At 39.9% G+C, this 22,369-nt stretch overlaps 1 protein-coding gene across 4 annotated transcripts in view; it reads right to left on the reverse strand.

Annotated features, from left to right (window-relative positions):
- The window catches only part of LOC134348367 (partitioning defective 3 homolog B-like), a 1,227,036-nt gene that overhangs the window by 194,521 nt on the left and 1,010,146 nt on the right, over positions 1–22,369 (reverse strand). For all 4 annotated transcript variants that reach the window (XM_063051617.1, XM_063051616.1, XM_063051618.1 and 1 more), the window contains one exon: positions 6,018–6,150. In XM_063051617.1, the coding sequence (XP_062907687.1) occupies positions 6,018–6,150 (133 nt within the window). The remainder of the gene's footprint in view (positions 1–6,017; positions 6,151–22,369) is intronic.

Below are 22,369 nucleotides of genomic sequence, written 5' to 3' on the forward strand. Positions count from 1 at the left end.
TCGGCTCTATCCCTCCCCCTCCTGTCTTCTCCTATCATTTTGGATCTCCCCCTCCCCCTCCAACTTTCAAATCCCTTACTCACTCTTCCTTCAGTTAGTCCTGACGAAGGGTCTCGGCCTGAAACGTCGACTGCACCTCTTCCTATAGATGCTGCTTGGCCTGCTGCGTTCACCAGCAACTTTGATGTATGTTCCTATATATGAGGGATGATTGATAAGTTCCTGGCCTACGGTAGATGGAGTCAATTTTAGAAAACCTAGCACATTTATTTTTCAACATTGTCCCCTCCTACATGTACACACTTAGTCCAGCGGTCGTGGAGCATATGGATCCCTTCTTTGTAGAAGTGGTCCACAGCAGGGGTGATTGATAAGTTTGTGGCCTAAGGTAGAAGGAGATGAGTTATACAGCTCTCGTTACATGCACGTGCAGTTCAACTCTTTGAGTGAAAATGCAGAAAGTTTGAAGTTTCTCCTCATCTCCTTCTACTTTAGGCCATGAACTTATCAATCAGCTCTGCTGTGGACCATTTCTGGAGGTCAGAGACGCCGACTTCTACAAAGAAGGGATCCATTTGGTCCACCACCCCTGGACTAAGTATGTAAATGTACGAAAAATAAATGTTCTAGGTTTTCTAAAATTGACTCCTTCTGTTAGGGCACAAACTTATCAATCACCCCTCTTAGCTGCAACATTCAATTCCACGATTAATGAAAGCCAATACACCGTATGCCTTCTTAACCACAGCGTCAACCTGCACACTGCTTTGAGCGTCCTATGGACTCTGACCCCAAGATCCCTCTGATAGGCCACACTGCCAAGAGTCTTACCATTAATACTATATTCTGCCATCATATTTGACCTACCAGAATGAATCACCTCACACTTATCTGGGTTGAACTCCATCTGCCACTTCTCAGCACAGTTTTGCATCCTATCAATGTCCCGCTGTAACCTCTGACAGCCTTCCACACTATCCACAACACCCCCAGCCTTTGTGTCATCAGCAAATGTACTAACGCATCCCTCCACGTCCTCTTCCAGGTCATTTATAAAAATTACGAAGAGTAAGGGTCCCAGAACAGATCCCTGAGGCACACATCTGCCCACATTTCCCTGAACTGAGATATCCAATAACTACCAAAGATTAAAGATTAGCTTTATTTGTCACATGTACATCGAAACATCAAAACATACAGTGAAATACGTCACTTGTGTCAAATGTCACCATGTGTTTGGCGTCAACATAGCATGCCCACAACTTACTAACCTTAACCCTAACCATGTGTCTATGGAATGTGGGAGGAAACTCATGCAGTCAAGGGGAGAACATATAAACGCCTTACAGATATTGGCAGGAATTGAACCATGATTGGCGTTTGCTGGTGCTTCAACCGCTATGCTATCAACACGATAAGTTGGTCACAAGTTCTTCAACTATGAGACATAGGGGCAGAATTGGCCCCAACATCTGCTTTACCATTTGATCATGGGTGCTTTATTTTTCCCTCTCAACCCCATGATCCCGCCTTTTCCCTATAACCTTTAACACCCTCACTAATCAGCAACCTATCAACCTTTAAATATAACCAAATACTTGGCTTCTACAGCCATCTGTGGCAATGAATTCCACAGATTTACCACCCTCTGGATAAAGAAGTTCCTCCTTTTCTCTGTTCTAAAGGGATGTCTTTTCATTCAAGGCTGTGCCCCTTGGAACTGGACACTCCGACTACTGGAAACATCCTCTCTTCTCCACGTCCATTCTTTCCGGGCCTTTCAATATCCATTAGGTTTCAATAGAATACCCCTCATCCTTCTAAACTCCAGTGAGTACAGGCCCAGAGCCATCAACACACCTCACAGGTCAAACTTTCATCTCTGGGACTATGTTAATCAATCTCCTCTGGACCCTCTCCAACATCAGCACATCCTTCCAGAGATGATGATGATGATGGCGTCGACTCAGACATGAGAGGCCAGCGTCGGGCATTTTCGTGCCTTACAAGGCGCAGTTCGAAAGGCTGTGTGGGGTGCCACTCCTTACACAGACATTTTGCAGTATTATTTTTACGAGGCCGAGTTGCGAGCTCGACATCAACCCGGTGCGGATGGAGAGCACGCATGGGGGTGGTCTGTCACTGGATCGAACTTGGGAACCTCCGTTCTTGAGCCCAGAGCTGATCTCACTGCGCCACCAGCCAACCAGAGATATGGGGCCCAAAACTGCTCAAGATAATTTGTATATGGCCTGACTAATTCTTCACTGTTGTCAAATACGAGTGGGGAAAATCATGACAAACGTAACATGAAGAGACAACAGATGTAACACAAAGGTCCATCAGAAGACTGCAATGCACTAACTACAATAGCAGGAAGCAGGCCTGTCTGAGGAAATCCCTTGGCTGACATCTCTGAAATAGACCATTAATATTGTTTTACTGGTGAACTAACAGAGTCCCAAAGCAGAATCCATTAAATGAATTTTCTCATCATTAAGGGAATGAATTGTTAAAAACATGAACAGCATTCCACACATCTTTTTTCTAACATCTCTAAATCAAATCCATATACCTAACCTAAACAAATTTGTCGAAGATTCCGGTAACCTTTATCTCTGGTACTCAAATTGACAGTAGTGGCAGGGCTTGAATACTATCGCCTCTTATGAAGTTAAATCAAGTGACATAGGCAACAACAGGGCTTTGCTTCCAGATGAGTTCAATGCCTTCTATGCTCGCATTGATGACTGTCACATGTTATCCTCTTTGGTTCAGGATCCTGATGATTGAGGGGTTGTCTCTTGGCCAATCCTTCACAGGTAAAGCCTTCCCTATCATTGAGCACATCCATTCAGAGCGCAGTCACAGGAAAGCAGCGTCCATCACCGAGCACTGATGCCAAAACATGGAGGAACTGTTACGGATTCCCACAGCCCTGATCTCAGTGCCTGAGGCAGATGTGCGAGGAGCCTTCAGAAGAGCATGAACCCACGAAAAGCATCCGGCACAGACAGGGTACGCGGTCAGTACTGAAGACCTATGCTGATCAACACAGCGTCCGCATCTTCACAAAGCTGAAAGTCTACAGAGCTGTGGTCATCCCTTCTCTCCTATATAGATGTGAGACTTGGACTCTGTACCGACAACACATCAAACACCTGGAGAAATTTCATATGTGCGCCCTCTGCTCCATCTTTGGCATTCGTTGGCAAGACCGTGTCTCCAACCTGGAGGTCTTGGATCATGCGGAGTCCACCTGCACTGAGTGCCTGCCTGATCATCGGAGCCCAGATGCGGTGGGTGGGACATGTCATCAGAGTGGACGACCGCTGTATGCATCGCCAACTGCTCTATGGTGAACTGGAGACTGGAAAGAGACCTCAAGGACATCGACGTAAGCGCTACAAAGACGCTGTTAAGGAAATCCTACCCTACTGTGACATCCAGCCAAGGGAACTAGAAGCTGCGGCTGCTGACAGAACCCGCTGGCGAGCCCTGTGCTATGAAGCCTACACCAGTTTTGAAGACAGGTGCTGCCAAAAACTGATGGAAAACCGTGAGCGGCGTCACAGAACAGCAGCCACAATGATTACAACAACGGACCTCCCCAGTGCCCCCATTGTGCTAGACTCTGCGCTTCCAGACTGGGAATGCAGAGCCAACTCCGTGTTCACAGATGAACTGCACAACAGCGTGTCTTCCTCGAATTCGAAGGACTACCACAAAATGAATGGCATTAGAGATAAACCAGGAAATTATAGGCTAGTGAGCCTTTCATCACTGGTAGGGAAATTATTGGAGAAGATTCTTAGGGACAGAATCTACTTGCAATGGAAAAGCATAGATGTTTTAGGGACAGCCATGACTTTGTGCAGGAGGAGGTCGCATTGTACAAACATAATTGAGTGTTTTGAGAAGGTGATGACGATGATTGTTGAGGGTAGGGCAGTGGATGTTATATACATGGACTTTAGTAAAGCCTTCTACAAGACAGCTAATCCAGATGACTTGGCACATGAAATCCATGCAGACATGATAGATAGGATTCAAAATCGACCTGGCCATCAAAGACAGACGGTAGTGCTGGAGGGGGAGGGGCAATCCTGACTGGAGGTCAGGGTGTAGGTATAAAAATTAGAAAGTCACGTTACAGCTGTATAAAACCTTGGTCGGTCTACGTCAACTCAGGAAGTACAACCTGCCTCAGGAGCTGCTGATTCAATTCTATTCAGGAATAATCCAGTCTGTTCTCTGTTCGTCCATCACTGTCTGATTTGGATCAGCTACCAAACAAGACAAGAATAGACTCCAAAGAACCGTCAGGGCTGCGGAAAGGATTACTGGTGTGAAGCTGCCCTTGATCCAGAACTTATATGCATCTAGAGTCAGGAAGCAAGCAAGCAGCAACATTGTAGACCCATCACACCCTAGACATCACCTGTTCCAACTCCTTCCTTCTGGTAGGCGCTTTAGATCACTGTATGCCAGGACAAATAGATACAAGGACAGTTCCTTTCCGTATGCCATCAGTCTTATGAACACTTGAATTTTAGTCTATTATAAACCAAGTCCACCTATACATACACAGGTATACCTCATCGTATATAGTTCACGATTATTTGCACTATTGTTTTGTTTGCTTTTTGATTCTGTACAGCGAGAGCTCAGGGAAACCCGCATCAAATTCCCTGTATGTGTCCACATACTTGGTGATAATAAAGGATTCTGATTCTGATTCTGATTTGGAGTATAGCATCCTTTTCTAGTCACCCCATTACAGGAAGAATGGGGGAAGCTTTTGAGTTGCCTGGAAGAGAGATAAAGGAGAGGTTCGACAAACTTCGATGGTTTTCTCTGGAACACTGAAGGCTGAGAGGTGACCTGATAGAAGTATATAAAATTATGAGAGAAATTTATAGGGTAGACAGGTTGATAGTCAGTAGATTTTTTTCCCATGATGGTAATGCCAAATACTAGATGAAACATCTTTAAGGTGAGAGGGAGAAAGTTTGAGGGAGATTTTGTGTACACAATTGGCTGTAGATGCCTGGAACATGCTCCAGGAGAAGTAATGGAAACAGAGACAATGGCAATGTTTAAGAGGCAGATGAACACATGAAAATGCAGGAAAGGAGGGATTATAGACCACATGCAGGCCAATAAGATTAGTTAACTTTGGCACAGACATTGTGGGCAGCGGGGCCTGTTCCTGTACTGTACCACGCAGTACATTCTTTCCTGTTCAGCATTTTAAAAGGGCCATGAGAAGGGAAGTACCGTAGTTGGTGGAGGCAGGGAATCACAAAGGGAAAAGACCCATTAGAAGAGAACTTCAGAAAAGCTCACCTCGGTATCATTTCACAATACTGCAGTCAGCGTACAGAAACATAATGCACTCTGGAACTACCCAAGTGCCTTCTTCTGATGTTACCATGTTGAGGTAATCAAGAGAAGCTGAATCAGCTGCTGTTTGTTTTTCTGGCATTTGGGAAGCCTGCCCTGTTTTTGTTTCCCTTCGTAGTAAGTCAAAATAAACTCATTTGAACTGGCTCCCCTGCACATAGAGAGGCAAATCCCAAAAACATGATGCCCCTTAAGGGATAAACAAAAGAACATTGCTGTAGAAATCATCAAAAAAAACGCTGTCTTAATCCAAACTTAATGCAAAAAAAATCCAAGGATAAATAATAAAGAATTCTCAATTGGATATCAAAATAACCATCCATCTGGGACAAGTCAAGAAACCATATGGTGGCATAAGTAAATATTTATTGCTGCCTACCGCTGGCTAAAATATATTCAACCTGTGTTGTTCAGTTCCATTCCCGCTTGTAGAGCACATTCTCCAAGGCAGCTGTAATTGAAATCAGTGCAACTGAGATTTAAGCTTAGGTCATTGCAGTTTTCTGTTTGGATTTGTTTGCCTGCTCCACCGTAGTAGAAACTGGCCTTGTCAGACTGTGTTACTGCATGATGAAGGTACTGTACATTCACAGAAAACCCTTGGGACTTACCCAAGGTGGCTCGTAGTCTCCAGGCCACCACCTGCCTTCGTGCTCATCGTATGATGGGGTGACACCCTCCCTCCTGGCCTGGTGATACTCCTTCCTCAGCTGGTGGATTCTTTCCATGTTGTTCGGTCTTGAACTGCACAGAATGGGACAGGTTTAAGAAATCGATCCTGCTCACCTTCACAGGCAAAATAGCTCAAAAATTCACTATAAACATCACAGAAGACAGAACAGTAGTTTCCCGCAGGTTTGAGAATTAGAGTCGTAAAGAGATGGACAACCTCCTTGGACGCACTAAATCTGTCAATTGTCAACCATCCATTTGTACCAATCCCACATTAATCCCAATTTTTATTCCCCTTTCTTTCTCATCAACTCATCTTACAGATTTTATTGCTCACTTACTCACTAGGAGTAATGAACAACAGCCAATTAACCTATCAATCCACAAGTTTTTGGGACGTGAGAGGAAACTGGAGTATCTAGAAGAAGCTCATACAGTCAGTCAGCAAACATGCAAACTCCACATAGACAGTACCAAGGATGCATCAAGTCAGGTTTTTATCTTGTGAACATTGAAGCAGCATATTCCCTACCTTCCAGAGATGGCAATGTTAGCCTATTCAATTTTATTTTAACTCCATTCCAGCTGCAATGATGACAACAGTAATCAAAATCAAATTTGCAATCAAAAGCAGCATTTGGCCTGTTCCTTTACCATCCATACCAATAGTGGATATCAGGATGATGTCATTGCCATTTTTAAGATTTGACACAAGGAATATAATTTCTCAAAATTTATTACTTTTCAGGACATGAGGAGAACGCAGAGCTACACACATAAATTATTCTGTTTGGGTAGTCTCCAAACTGACGACGTGCACATCAATTTCTCCAACTTCTGGTAACTTCTGCCTCCTCCCGCTTCCCTCCTTTTCCATTCTCTATTCTAGCTCCCCTCACACTCCTTGTCCATCAGCTTCCACTAGTGCCCCTCCCCTTTCCTCCTCTGCCATGATCCACTCTCCTCTCCTATCAGCTCCCTTCTCCTTCAGCCCATTATGCTTTTCCACATATCACCTCCCAGCTTCTCACTCCATCTCCCCTCTCCTAGCCACTTACCTTCTCCCTCACCTGGTCTCATCTATCACCTTCCAGATTGTACTCCCTCCCCTCCCCCACCTTCTTATTCTGGTATCTTCCCCTTCCTTTCCAGTCCTTGATGAGGTACCAGCCCTGTTATAGTGAGTTTTTTTTGGGTAGATGATTTGTTTACACTAAAATGACTTTGGCCACCAGACTTCTATTTGACAAAGTACTGTGGATTGAGTCCACAACAATGCGCTTCCTAAAAAGGTGTGAATACCAGATGCTTCTGGCACCATAGTTTAACCTGATGCTGTAGTTTCGAAGACAGTATTATCTATACATTATAAATATTAATTGTCTTCTATGTTAGCACGTAAAATGCCAAATAAATGTATTGTGGATTTAACTTGCATTCCAGACATGTTAGCGTTGGAAGGAAAAGGATGAATTCAAAAGGTGTGATGTTTGTATGTAGCTTCAAAAGGAAGCATTGTCTATAACTTTTTAAGTAGTGATTGCCTTTGTGTCTAGCATATAAATATCGAGCCCACATTGGGCTAGCAGACCTTTCTACCGAAAGCGTCTCTGTCCGTATGATGGAAACTGTATCTTCCTGTGTCGAATAAAGAAGCTGCTTTGTATCTACCAGTGACTCTGTCTCTCCAGTGATTTCATCCACGCTACAACAAGCCCCACCATAGTTGCTGCCTGACCTGCTGAGTACCTCCAGCATTTATGTGTGTTACTCTGGATTTCTATCATCTACAGAATCTCTTTTATGCATGAGGAGAATTCATCTACCTTTCTTCAAGTCCAAGCCTATCAAAGAGAAAGTCTTCAGCCTAGCACCGTGCTATCAAGAGTGATGGCTTTGGGCAAAGATGTTAAGCAGAGAGTCCCAAGAAGATCTACACAACATCATATAAATATTTGGAAGAATATCAGGGAAATTTTCCATAGATTTCACTCTGATGTTTATTCTTCAGTCACTAAATCCTGATTTTACAGCTGTCAGTAAAGTCCATGATTTCATGTTTGATGCTTCACTTCTTACAATAATTCAGTAACACCTCAACAATGTACTTAACTAGCTGTCTATGATAGGTACTCTATGATAGGTACTCTATAAAAGCAAACTCTTGCAGCTCATTGATCTGCTGATCTTCACAATCTGACCTATTTAAGTAAGTATTAAGAATTACAGAATTTCTGAATGATTCTGTATCGAAATACTTTGAGAATATCCAGATTTTATGTTCAGGTTTATTCTGTAGTGGAGAATGCAGGTGATTATTCCAGAGCTGTACAGTTAATTGTGACAAAGGTGAGCATGAAAATAACAATTCCATAAATTACTGTAAAAAAATGGTGAAATGTATCTGCATCAACCGTCAATTAGCCAATAATACCAATCTCACTTATCCTGCCAACACTCTGATCAGCTGCACCCTACTCGCTGTGACAATTTATAGTGGGCAATTAACCACATGATGGTGTACACTCAGTTCATTACTTCCAACCAGGTGAGATTGGTTGAACTGGCCCAAGATATCCAGGAATTTTTAAACAAGTGAAAAGTAAACTTCTACAACTTTGACACTGGTTTAACAATGACTGCCCCCAAATCTGGTGTAAACAATGAAACTGGCCATGCTCCCAAGTCAAAGTAATAAGCACTAACAGTTTCTGCTGATTGTGGACATTGCGGTTAGTTGAGGTGGATCTTCTTTTCTTTCTTTTTCAATCTTTTTATTAATTTCAAAATATAGAAACAAAACATAGCAATAATACAAATAGTAGGAGATATATTGTTACACTTAAAAAAAGTAATTGCAAAACCAAGTAGTGTAAATTAACAAAGCTCCCAAACATGTAGAACTAACCACGGATAATACAAAGCAAAAAAAAAACTGGGAAAAAAATCGTGAAAAAGAAAAAAAAAACAAAACAAAAAAAAAGCAAACCCCATCCCCAAAGAAAAAACAAAATTAATCAACTAAACTAAAAGACTTGGGCAAAACTAACAACTTAAAAATGGAAAAGAAGAAAACCTTAGTGTCGACGACTTCATTCCCCTCCAACAACAGTACAGGGAGATAAAACAAGTTTGGAAATGATCAAATTACATCAAATGAAAATGCTGAATGAATGGCCTCCAAGTTTTTTCAAACTTAATGGAAGGGTCATAAACTGCACTTCTAATTTTCTCCAAATTCAAACACGCCATAGTTTGTGAAAACCAATGAAATACAGTAGGAGGGTTAATCTCTTTCCAATTCAACAAAATGGACCTTCTAGCTATTAAGGTAAGAAATGCAATCATCCTTCGTGATGAAGAGGTTAAATTATTTAAGTCTATCATTGGTAGTCCAAAGATAGCAGTAATTGGATGAAGTTGTAAGTCTATATTTAGGACCGTTGAAATAATATCAAAAATATCTTTCCAATATTTCTCCAAGAAGGGACATGACCAAAACATGTGGGTTAAAGAACCTATCTCGGAATGACATCTGTCACATATTGGATTAACATAAGAGTAATAACGAGATAGTTTATCTTTGGACATACGAGCCCTGTGCACTACTTTAAACTGTATCAACCTATGCTTAGCACATACAGAGGATGAATTCACCAACTGAAGAATTTTTTCCCATTTTTCAGTCGGTATAATAATCTCAAGTTCTCTTTCCCAGTCAGCTTTAATTTTATTAGAAGCATCAGGATAGAGATTCATAATTATATTACATATAATTGTTACTACACTTTTCTGAGAGAGATTTAAATCTAAGATTTTTTCGAAATTAGGGGAGACAGTAATTAAAAAGTTTCTAATTTGTAGATATCTAAAAAAGTGAGATCTGGGTAAGTTATATTTATTAGAGAGTTGATCAAAAGACATAAAACAATTATCCAAAAATAAATCGCGAAAAGATATTATACCTTTGGTTTTCCAATCAAAGTAAGCTTGATCCATCGTGGAAGGTTGAAACAGAAAATTTGATATAATGGGACTTGCTAGAATAAATTGATTAAACCCAAAAAATCTTCGGAATTGAAACCATATACGTAAAGTATGCTGAACTATTGGGTTGTTCATTTGTTTATATGATTTAAAAGAAGTAAAAGGAAGTAAAGTTCCTAAAACCGAACCCAAGGAAAACCCTTGTAATGAATTAGATTCAAGATTTACCCAATGAGGGTTTAAAGATGCGTCCAAATCTTGTAACCAAAATTTTAAATGTCAAATATTAATTGCCCAATAATAGAATCTAAAATTCGGGAGGGCGAGCCCCCCCTCCTTTTTAGATTTCTGTAGATACCTTTTACCTAACCTAGGATTTTTATTCTGCCAAATATATGAGGAAATTTTTGAATCTACGTTATCAAAAAAAGATTTTGGGATAAAAATTGGAACCGATTGGAATATATACAAAAATTTGGGCAAAATGATCATCTTAATAGCATTAATCCGACCAATCAAAGACAAAGAAATTGGGGACCATTTGGTAAATAAAAGTTTAACCTGATCAATTAAAGGTAAAAAATTAGCTTTAAATAAATCTTTATATTTTTTCATAATTGTTATCCCTAAATATATAAATGAATCAGTAACCAATTTAAATGGTAAACGTCCATAAATAGGTACATGCTTATTTAAAGGGAATAATTCACTCTTACTAAGATTCAATTTGTAACCAGAGAAGTTACTAAATTGAGCTAACAGATCTAGGATAGCAGGAATTGACTTCTCCGGGTTAGAGATGTATAACAACAAATCATCTACATATAATGATAATTTATGTATTTCGTTTCCACGGGTAATACCAACAATATTTGGCGAGTCACGAATAGCAATTGCTAAAGGTTCAAGGGCAATATTGAATAGTAAAGGACTAAGAGGGCAACCTTGCCTGTACCACGAAAAAGACGAAAAAAATGGAGATCTATAATTATTTGTACAAACCGAGGCTACCGGGGAGTAATATAACAATTTGATCCAAGATATAAATGTCAAATTAAAATTAAATTTCTCAAGAACATTAAATAAATAAGGCCATTCAACTCTGTCAAAGGCTTTCTCAGCATCTAATGAGATAATACATTCCGGGGTAGTAAATGAGGGGGTGTAAACAATATTCATTAACCTCCTAATATTAAAGGATGAATAGCGATTTTTAATAAATCCGGTTTGATCCTTGGAAATAATTTGAGGTAACATCTTCTCCCGTCTAGTTGCTAGAATTTTTGAAAAAATTTTAGAGTCTACATTCAGAAGAGATATCGGTCTATATGATGCACAATCAGTAGGATCTTTATTCTTTTTAAGAATTAAGGAAATAGAGGCTTCATAAAATGATTGTGGTAATTTACCTAAACTGATTGCTTCCTTGAATATTCTAGACAACTTAGAAGAAAGAATGGAGGAAAAAAATTTTAAAAATTCCACTGTAAACCCATCCGGACCGGGTGCTTTACCGGAATTCAATGATGAGATTGCAGTTATTATTTCTTCCTCTGAAATGGAAGTTTCTAATGATAGGCAATCTTCGGGTGATAGTTTCGGAAAACTCAATTTACTTAAAAAATCATGCATGAAATTAGAATCATGAGGAAAATCAGAGTGATATAAAGAGGTATAAAATTCTTGAAAGGTTTGGTTTATCCCAACATGATCAACTGTGAAAGTATCATCCTGTTTGCGAATCTTAGTAATTTGACGTTTAACCGAATCAAATTTCAATTGGTTAGCCAGTAATTTACCCGATTTATCGCTATGAATATAAAAATCACTTCTAGTTCTCATTAATTGATTTTCAATCGAGGATGTTAATAATAAGCTATGTTCCAATTGGAGTTCAACTCTGTGTTTGTACAGCTCCTTACTGGGAGAAATAGCATATTTTTTATCGACTTCTTTAATTTTATCAACCAACAGAAGTATTTCATTGTTAATACGTCTTTTCAAACCAGCCAAATAGGAAATAATCTGACCACGGATATAAGCTTTAAAGGCGTCCCAAACAGTTCCACTGGAAACTTCTTCCATAGTATTAGTTGAAAAGAAGAAATCAATCTGCTCCGTTATAAATTTGACAAAGTCCTGATCTTGAAGCAAAATAGGGTTAAATCGCCATTGTCTGTTAGTACAAGAGGTGTCCATTAACTTGATGGAAAGTTTCATTGGAGCATGATCTGAAATAGCAATAATGTCATAATTACAATCAACTACATATGGAATCAAACGAGAGTCAATCAGGAATTAATCAATTCGGGAAAAAGAACGATGTACATGTGAAAAAAAGGAGAATTCTTTATCATTTGGATGTAGAAATCTCCAAATTTCTGAAATCCCAGAATCCAACATAAAAGAGTTAATAATAGTAGCCGACTTATTCGGTAAAGCTGGACTACCTATGGATCTGTCCAACATGGGATTCAAACATAAATTAAAATCACCGCCCATTATCAACATATACTCGTTTAAATTAGGAAAGCAAGTGAGTAAGTGTTTAAAAAATTCAGGATAATCCACATTCATATGGTAAACATTAACCATAGCGACCTTTTTATTAAAAAGTACCCCAGTAATTAACAGAAATCTGCTATTAGGATCTGAAATAATGTCTTGATGAATAAATGTAATTGAGGGATCAATAAAAATTGAAACGCCTTTAATTTTGGCTTGAGCATTTGAATGGTATTGTTGTTCTTTCCAAAACTTAAAGAAGCGTTGATTGTCCTCTTTCCTTACGTGAGTCTCTTGTGCAAAAATAATATGAGCATTCAGTCTTTGGAACACTTTGAAAATCTTTTTCCGTTTTATTGAATGGTTTAAACCATTTGTATTCCAAGAGACAAAATTAATAGTATGAGCCATAACTGAAAATTAACCCTTTGGTAAGTAAGGGGTTAACCATAATGTGAGCTCATGAAATCGGAAGAGGAATACATGATTAGAGAGGAACCGGAAATCTCGACACTGCGGATATCTTTGCAGTTCTGAATCAGCCCAATAGAAAAAATTAGAAAAGAAAAAGACAACCCCCTCCCCCAACCCCAAGTAGAACTCCGAACTAAGCCAGAGAAGGCTGAAGAAAGCACTAACTAATACTAACTTTAACCCCATTTCTGCAGGGGGCAACTCCAAAAATATATGTTAAATAGGTGACCTCCCAAAGACTAATATATGTGAAAAATAAACAGTATAGTAAATTAGTCTACATAGTAAAAATTACTAAAATATATGAAATAAAAAAAAGTATCAGTACATATAATCAGTTAATTATAAGCGAGTAAATAAAAAATCGCTTCCAAAAGAAGAAAAATGGGTTATGGGAAGAAGAAGCATAAGAGCATGGCGTCCCGAGAAAAAACAAAGGAGATTATACAAAAAGAAAGACAAGTCGCCATTTTAATTATGCAAAAACCAAAAATAGGAAACATATAACTAAAATTGACCGTCGGATCAGATCATTAATAATAACGAAAAAGGAAAAGTTAAAACAAAAGGTTAACTAAGGGCAAATGATGTTATTCACAGGAGATAAATATTCTATATAAGTTATAGAATAACCACTATAGTAATAAACAAAGAACAAAAATCTTAGACTTATAAAAAACCTTCATCGCACGGTAGTAGAAGGTTTATTTTAAAGAAAAACACCAGAGAGAAAAAAAAATTGGTGCTGGAAGCACCCAATACAGATTAAGAGAGGGTGTCTGTATCAGATGGGAAATTATCATCCAAAAAGCTTCGAGCGGCAGTTGTAGAGTGGAAGACACGACGATTTCCATCGGGAAGAGAGATTCTGAGTCGTGCAGGGTATAATAGTGCCGGTTTGAGATTTTTTTGATAGCATTCCGACATTAGAGGTTTAAAAGTCAGTCGTTCCTTCATCACTTCAGGACTGTAATCTTGAACTATCCTGAAGGAATGCTGGCGATACTTGATCATCCCTTGTCGACGAGCAGTCTGGAGAAGTTGTTCTTTAACATTAACATAATGGAAACGAAGAATAATTGGTCTGGGTTTGGAAACAGCCGCTGCCGACTTTATCCACGGTATACGATGGGCGCGGTCGAGTAATGGAGGATCGTTGGGAAAAACTGAACCGAACGAATCCTTTAAAAGTTGAGCAAAGAATATTGCAGGATCTCCAACCTCAACGTCCTCAGGTAAGCCAATTAAACGTAAATTTTGTCTTCTCGATCGATTCTCAAGATCAATAACTTTGGATTTAAGTTGTTGGAGCTGTTTAGTAGTCGAAGCTAGATTCTTCTCTAAGATCTCAACTTTTGTATCCATCTTCTGAGATTTAGTATCCAGCTCAGAAATTTTTGCATCGTGTTTTTGAACATCAGAATTCAAGGATTTCAAAGAATCCGTGATTGATTTTAAATCTTCATTGAGGCTTTGACGATGTTGTTCAAATTGAGCAGTTAAACTTTTAGATAATTTTATCCGATGCTGCTCAAACATTTCCTCCAAACACTTCATCATAACTTCGTAAGTTAATTCCGTTTGTTTAGAGTCACCTTTCTTCTTTCCTCCGTTCCCATCAGTGTCTTTGCCATCTTTGGTTTTAGATCTCGTACTCATTTCTTTAAGCTCAAAAGTTGCAGTTGACAAAAGGAAATCAATTAATCAGTAAGTCAGGGAGATAAAGTAAGTCTTCTGGTGTACTTAAAGTTGATTAGATCAAGGAGATCATAGGTTAAAAAGGATAACGGGAATGGAGCGAAGCCAGAGAGACGACCTCACTCCATGAGCGCTCCCTGCAGAATCCCGAGGTGGATCTTCACATTGGGCTGGCGACACAAGAAGCTGCAGGTGCTGGAATCTGGAGCAACACACTATCTGCAGGAGGCATCAATTTCAGCAGCATCTGAGGGGAGGGTCACAGGTGGTGGGTGGGTGGAGACAATGTTGATGTTTCAGGTCGAAACGCTGCATCAGGAGACTGACAAATTGTTTATTGCTTGAGGATTACACAGATCACACAGACATACATTGGAACTTTATACGCTTTAGACATATTTATTCAGAAATTGACTGATTAATGTAAATGATTCAGTAACAAAAAGCACAGAATGCTGGAAGAGCACAACTTGACAAGCAGCATCTGTGGAGGCAAATGCTGTCTGTTGTACGTTGCTGTTTCAGGTCAGGACCCCTGCATCAGGACCCTTCTGCTTCCACAGAAGCTGCCTGACCTGCTGAGCACTTCCAACATCTGGTTTAAATACCAAATTTTACCAACTGCAGTGTCTTCAGTCCTCAAATGATACCATATGTGTTTTTTGTGTGAAAGGTCATTTTCACTGTTTAAAACTAAATGGATAAGTGTAACCCAGGTTAATTAAACCCAAAGATATAATATTAGAAAACTCCACCTGTGGAGGGATGAAAACGAGGGTTACCGAACTTAAAAAAAAGAGAACTGAGAAAAAAGCTATGCGAGAACGAGGCGTGGCTGATGCAGGCAAGCAACAAAAGTGCAGCAAACTATAGAAACTAACTAAAGATATAAACTATTAAAAGTGGAATTAGAAGTTAGCATCTCTCCCATACTTATCAGAAATCCACAGGGTGAAACGCCTGGAGGAAAGAAGATATCGATAAAAGATCTATTGATGCTGTGGCTATAACGAGCACCAGCTATAGCAAGACAATATCGGCAGAGAGTAGTGTCCAAGATCTGTACCCCGTAACTGGGAATTAGTTCTGTTAAATCATACCAAGGGATTTGGTGAGTTAACACTTTTACTGTTCCGAGTGTAGAATTAGTGTGTGAAATACATTCAGTGTGTAACTGAGATGTTTGGAAATGACAATGTGAAATTGAGTTATTTTGAAATAGAAAATAGAATACATATAAGAACTTATGGACTGTAATCCTGTAGTATACAGGTCAGGTTTTTTTGCTGTGTAAGTATTGTGAATTAATTTTCTGTGGATGACCCATCACTTCATCCAACAAACCAAGAAACAAGATGGCAAGCCACCCAAGATTGAAGAACCAGTGCAGGAGCGGAATGTTTCCAGATGTAGAGGTTTTAATGTGGTTGGATGTATGTGTTTGTTTCTCATTTGAAGGATCTGCATTTGATTTTCTGGAAGAACTGATTGTTTTTGCAAAGACCATTGATAAGTGACTAACTGAGAATTACTTTGTTTATAAGTTGTGATGTTGGAGAATTTGTCATAAAAGGAGTTAAGGCTGTATATATGTATATTTGGGGTTGAATTTGAATTTATAGACATACTGACCTGAACTGAAACTGAGTTTAACCATAATACTTAAAAATAGGAATTCAATTAGTTTCCCAACTAACTAGGAATAACTAAACAGGCAATTGTTAGTCTGTAAACCATTAAACAGGGAAAAATACGAGATCTAATTAGTCAGAGAAACTGGAGTGATAAAGGTTATTCTAGTGAATCTCACTGACTCTAACCAAAAAGGAAATTGTTTTTCACAGATATCTGAGATTTGAAACCTAAGACAGACCATTGGAATTTTGAATTGTTCTTACTCATGTAAATATTTTGTATACAGTATATTGCTATTTTTATAAACAAAACTTACCTCCAGAAGTGTGTATTTTCAATTCACTGCCTCCTTTTGATACCTGGAGTTTCTGATGTCCCACTAGCACCTAGTGTAGTACTATGTTCAGTGCCTATAAAACGTATTAACACCACCCCCCGACCCCGGGAAGTTTTCATGTTTTATTGTTTTACAACATTGAATTACAGTGGACTTAATTTGGCTTTTTTTTGACACTGATCAACAGAAAAAGACTTTTTCATGTCAAAGTGAAAAGAGATCTCTACAAAGTGATCTAAATTAATTACAAATATAAAACACAAAATAATTGATTGAATAAGTATTCATCTCCTTTTATATGATATACCAAATCATCACTGGTGCACTCAGTTGGTTTTAGAAGCCACATAATTAGTCAAATAAAGATCTGTTTTTGGAGACCTGTGTGCAGTAAAGGTGCTTCAATTGGCTGTAGTAAAAGTACACCTGTATCGGGAAAGTTCAACTGCTGGTGAGTCAGTATCCCGGCAAAAACTACACCATGAAAACAAAAGAAAGCACCAGCAACTCTGCAAAAAGGTTATTGAACAGCACAAGTCAGGAGATGGATACAAGAAGATTTCCAAGTCAGTGAATATCTCTTGGAGTACAGTTAAGTCAATCATCAAGAAATGGAAAGAATATGCCACAGCTGTAAATCTGCTTAGAGCAAGCAGTCCTCAAAAACTGAGTGACCGTGCAAGAAGAAGACCAGTGAGGGAAGCCACCAAGAGACCGATGACAACTCTGGGGGAGTTACAAGCTTCAGTGGCTGAAATGGGAGAGACTGCACATTCAACAACTGTTGCCTGGGTATTTCACCAGTTGCAGCTTTATGGGGAAGTGGCAAAGGGAAAGCCACTGGTGAAAAAAACTCACATGAAATCTTGGCTAGGGTTTGCCAGAAGGCATGTAGGAGACTTTGAAGTCAGCTGGAAGAAGGTTCTTTGGTCTGATGAAACCAAAATTGAGCTCTTTGACTATCAAACTAAACGTTATGTTTGGCATAAGCCAGACACTGCATATCATAAAAACACACCATCGTGAAGCATGGTGGTGACTGCATCATAATGTTGGGATGTTTCACTGCAGCAGGCCCTGGAAGGCTTGTGAAGGTAAAGGGTAAAATGAACACAACAAAATACAGGGAAATCCTGGTAGAAAACCTGATGCAGTCTGCAAGAGAATTGAGACTTGTGAGAAGAACTTGTTTTCTATCAAGACAATGACCCCAAGTCAGAGTCCAGACCTCAACCCAATTGAGAATTTGTGGCTGGATTTGAAAAGTGCTGTTCACTCACGATCCCAATGCAATCCGGTAGAGCTTGAGCAGTTTTGTAAAGAAGAATGGGGAAAAATTGCAGTCCAGATATGCAAAGCTGATAGAGACCTACCAACACAGACTCAAGGCTGCAATTGCTACCAAAGGTGCATCTACTAAATACTGACTTGAAGGGGGTGAGTATTTATGCAATCAATTATTTTGTGTTTAATAATTGTAATACGTTTAGATCAATCTGTAGAAATTTGTTTTCACTTGAACATGAAAGTCTTTCTTCTGTTGATCAATGTCAAAAAAGCCAATTTAAATCCACTGTGATTCAATGTTGTAAAACAATAAAACATGAAAACTTCCAAGGGGGAGGGGCTGAATACTTTTTATAGGCATTGTAATTTGATTTTCTTAAAAAGAGTGCAGCGACCAGTTACTCGAGATAAGCAACTCACTCACATGTGTTACATAAGACAAGAAGGTGGATAGGATAATTTTATTTAAAACACTGCTTCATTATAGGCAGGTCTTTATGATGGATAACTTGCTTCCCCTCTGGTTCTTTGGATTTTGAGGTAGCTGAAGAGACTGAGGCAAGATCTGTAGACACTGCCATAGATGGGACAAATGTAAACAGGGTGGCTGATTGGGTTGTTTGGGATGATGTGCACTCTTTCTGCTGTACAAGCACAGTCTCTACATGTTGTGTGGACCCAATTTCATCAGTACCTTCCTACATGGTGCTGCTGCTCCTCCATTTTGAGTATTCACAAGCCATGAGGGTTCCTATGCCTTTTGAGAATGCTTTCAGCCACCCGGCAAAATCCACATAGTGACATAACTTGGAGTAGAGCCTGTGTTTCGAGAGGCTGATGGATGAATGATCAAGAATTGGCCTGTGAGAGTTCACTAAAATTGCTTGCCCATCCTCCCTGCGGATTTGGATGACTTTAAAGGCAGTATAGCAAACATTTCTGTTGTGTGATGAAGTGACCACTTTGGCAGGAATCACTGCTTCTAGGGAGCAAGCCAACTGGTGCCGGGTCTGAAATCTATGTCTTAAATAATCTTTCCCTCAACTGTGCTGACGCGAAAGAGGTGCTGAATTTCACCATCAAAGTTCAAAGTAAATTATCAAAGTATGTATACATCACCATAAACTACCCTGAGATTCATCTTCTTGCAGGCATTCACCATAGAACAAAGAAGTATAATAGAATCAATGAAAAGCTACAAAGACTGACAAGCAACTAATGTGCAAAAGAAGACAAACTGTGTGAAGACAAAAATCAAATAATTAATAAACAAACAAAGAAATATAACTGAAAATAAAAATAAAACTGAGTTAGAGTCCTTGAAAGTGAGTCCATAGATTGTAGAATCAGTTCAGTGTTAAGGTAAGTGAACTTGTCCACGCTCGTTATTACTGTCTATCACTGTCAACTGGTGGCTCCTGTTAAAGGTACAGGAAATCACCCACGTCATACAGGATTTAGGTTGTTGTACAGAACAGCAGGTTGGCCAAGGACCTTCTGATTCAGTGCTTTTAGATGCTTCATTCAAGAAGTCAAGGATGACTTGGAGCCCAGCACAATGAAGAGTATGCAAACATCACTTCCATTCTTCAACTCTTATGGATTAAGATAGACAGAGTTCCACACACTTTTTCAATGGAAGATTCTTCACTACCAATTGTACCATCTGCCAAAGCATAGGCTATGGACCAAAACGGGCAAATGGGATTAGTAGTGCAATGGTCGGCATGGATCTGATGGAGCAAGGAGCCTGTTTTCGTGCTGTACAACCCTATGGCTCAATTATAAACACAAAAGCTTCTGATAATCCAAAACAACACACACAAAATGCTGTGGGGGACTCAGCTGGTCAGGCAGCATCTATGGAGAGGAATAAACAATCAACGTATTGGACCAAGAACTTACATCAGCCTGATAAAGTGTTTCGGACTGAAACGTCAACTATTTATTCATCTCCATAGATGTTGCCTAACCTGCTGAGTTCCGCCAACATTCCTCTGTGACTCACTTACACCCTTCCAGAGTTTTGTGCTCTTTCTGATTTTGGCACAAGGTCAACAAGGAGTATCAGACTGTACCTCAACAGGACTTGTGCCAGGGAATGCTCAAGGTCAGAGTAGAATCCCTCTAAGGCATCATTCATTGCCTCCAGGAAGATGTGAATGTACTGACACGGTTAGCGCAACACTTTACAGTATCAGTGACCCAAGTTCAATTCCCGTCACTGTCTGTAAGTAATCTGTACATTCTCCCCGTGACCGCGTCGGTTTCCTCCCACATTCCAAAGGCATACTGGTTGGTAGGTTAATTGGTTATTGTAAATTGTCCCGTGATTAAGCTCAGGTTAAATTGGGTGATTGCTGGGCAGCATGGCTCAAAGGGCCAGAAGGGCCAATTCCATGTTGTATTTCAATAAAATAAAAACATATTAAAAAATAACAGTGATACGCTGGTTCCACTGTAGAGTGAGACAACTGCCTACTTGTCACCTTCCTCCTGTCATATCTCATTCAGGCTGGTCATATTATCAAAGTTCCAGGTTCTCTGGGCCAAGAGGTCAGGTAAAAGTTGACCTGGGTGGTCTTGCTCATGAGAGCGCTGACATTCCTGGATCCTTTATATTTTTATCATAAAGACATTGTCAGCTGTATTAATAAAACTGTACTCGGCAACCATGCTTTAATATATCAACCAATATATTTAATATCAAAGTACAAATGAAAAAACAATTATATTCCATCATTATGACTGATAGTGCGGCACGTGGATGATATGATGTTTGTAATTATGCAAATTAATTTCTGTGGAAACTTGAATGGCAAATATCACCGGCACAATAGTCTGACTGCTGCCAACTCTGGACTCACAGGGTCTCCCCACATGAGCCAGGATTCAACAAGCATCTTTTTTTTAAAGCCAGTCACAATTGCAGCAGGATTCAAGCAAGGCTAGATTTTGTTACTGGCTGTGTGGTTTTCAAATTCCATGGATGGTGTGACTCAGAGCAGTAGTTATGTTTCACATCCACTCAGTCACCAAGGACACCAAACCAACAGAAGCCACATTCAACAAACAATGGGCTGCACAGCAATGCAGTGGTTAGCGTAATGCTTTACAGTGCCAGCGATAAGGGTTTGGCTCACGCCACTGTCTGGAAGAAGTTTGTCCGGTCTCCCTGTGACCATGTGGATTCCTTCCGGGTGTTCTGGTTTCCTCCCATGTTCCAAAGACACACGGGTTAGTTAGTCTGTTGTGGGCACTGGAAGCATGGTGACACTTGCGGGCTGCCCCCAGCACATCCCAGAACTGTATTGGTTGTTGATGTATTCCACTGTATGTTTTGGTGTACTTTTGATAAATAGATTAGATTAGATTCAACTTTATTGTCATTGTGCCGAGTACAGATACAAAGCCAATGAAATGCATTTAACATCTGACCAGAAATGCAAAGAATAGTGTTATTTACAAAATAACTGCGAATAAAAAAAAGCACACAAATATAGAAGTACTGAGACAGTACAATACGGATGCAATACTGCTTAGCGCTGTGATGAGAGGTTCAGCAGTGTCACAGCCTCAGGGAAGAAGCTCTTCCTGTGCCTGCTGGTGCGAGAGCGGAGGCTCCTGTAGCGCCTACCGGATGGGAGGAGAGTAAAAAGTCCATGGTTATGGTGAGATGCATCCCTGATGATGCTTTTCGCCCTGCCCAGGCAGCGTTTATGGTAAATGTTCTCAGTGGTGTGCAATTGGGTGCCGATAATCCGCGGGGCAGTTTTCACCACACACTGCAGTGCTTTACGGGACAATTGCCATACCACACTGAGATGCAGTTGGTGAGTATGCTCTCAACGGTACAGCGGTAAAAGTCCAACAGTATCCTGGGACAGAGGTGAGCTTTCTTGATGCTCCGCAGGAAATAAAGGCGCTGTTGCACCTTTTTGATCAGGATGGAGGAGTTCAGGGACCAGGTGAGATCCTCGGAAATGTGGACACCAAGGAATTTGAAGCTTGATACACGCTCCACTACAGTTCCGTTGATGTAGATGGGGACGTGAGCTAATAAAGCTAATCTTCTTGTTAAACCAATAACCTGCTTCACCTGAGAGATGTGTACTACTCAAAGTTCCAGACCTCAGACACACAATAAACAGTGCACAATTCCACCAAAGGGTCAACAGTCTGACACCAAAACGTAAGCCAGTTCTGTTTATTTATGTATTTATTTACTGAACCTGCGCAATAAAAGGCCCTTCCAGCCCAACAAGCCTGAACTGCCCAATTACACCAGGTGACCAATGAATCTACCAACCTACAGGTCTGTATATCTCTGGGATATGGGATAAAACCAGAGCACCCAGAGAAAGCTCA

The sequence above is a fragment of the Mobula hypostoma genome, chromosome 6, assembly GCF_963921235.1.
Source record: "Mobula hypostoma chromosome 6, sMobHyp1.1, whole genome shotgun sequence".
NCBI classification, from domain to species: Eukaryota; Metazoa; Chordata; class Chondrichthyes; order Myliobatiformes; family Myliobatidae; genus Mobula; species Mobula hypostoma.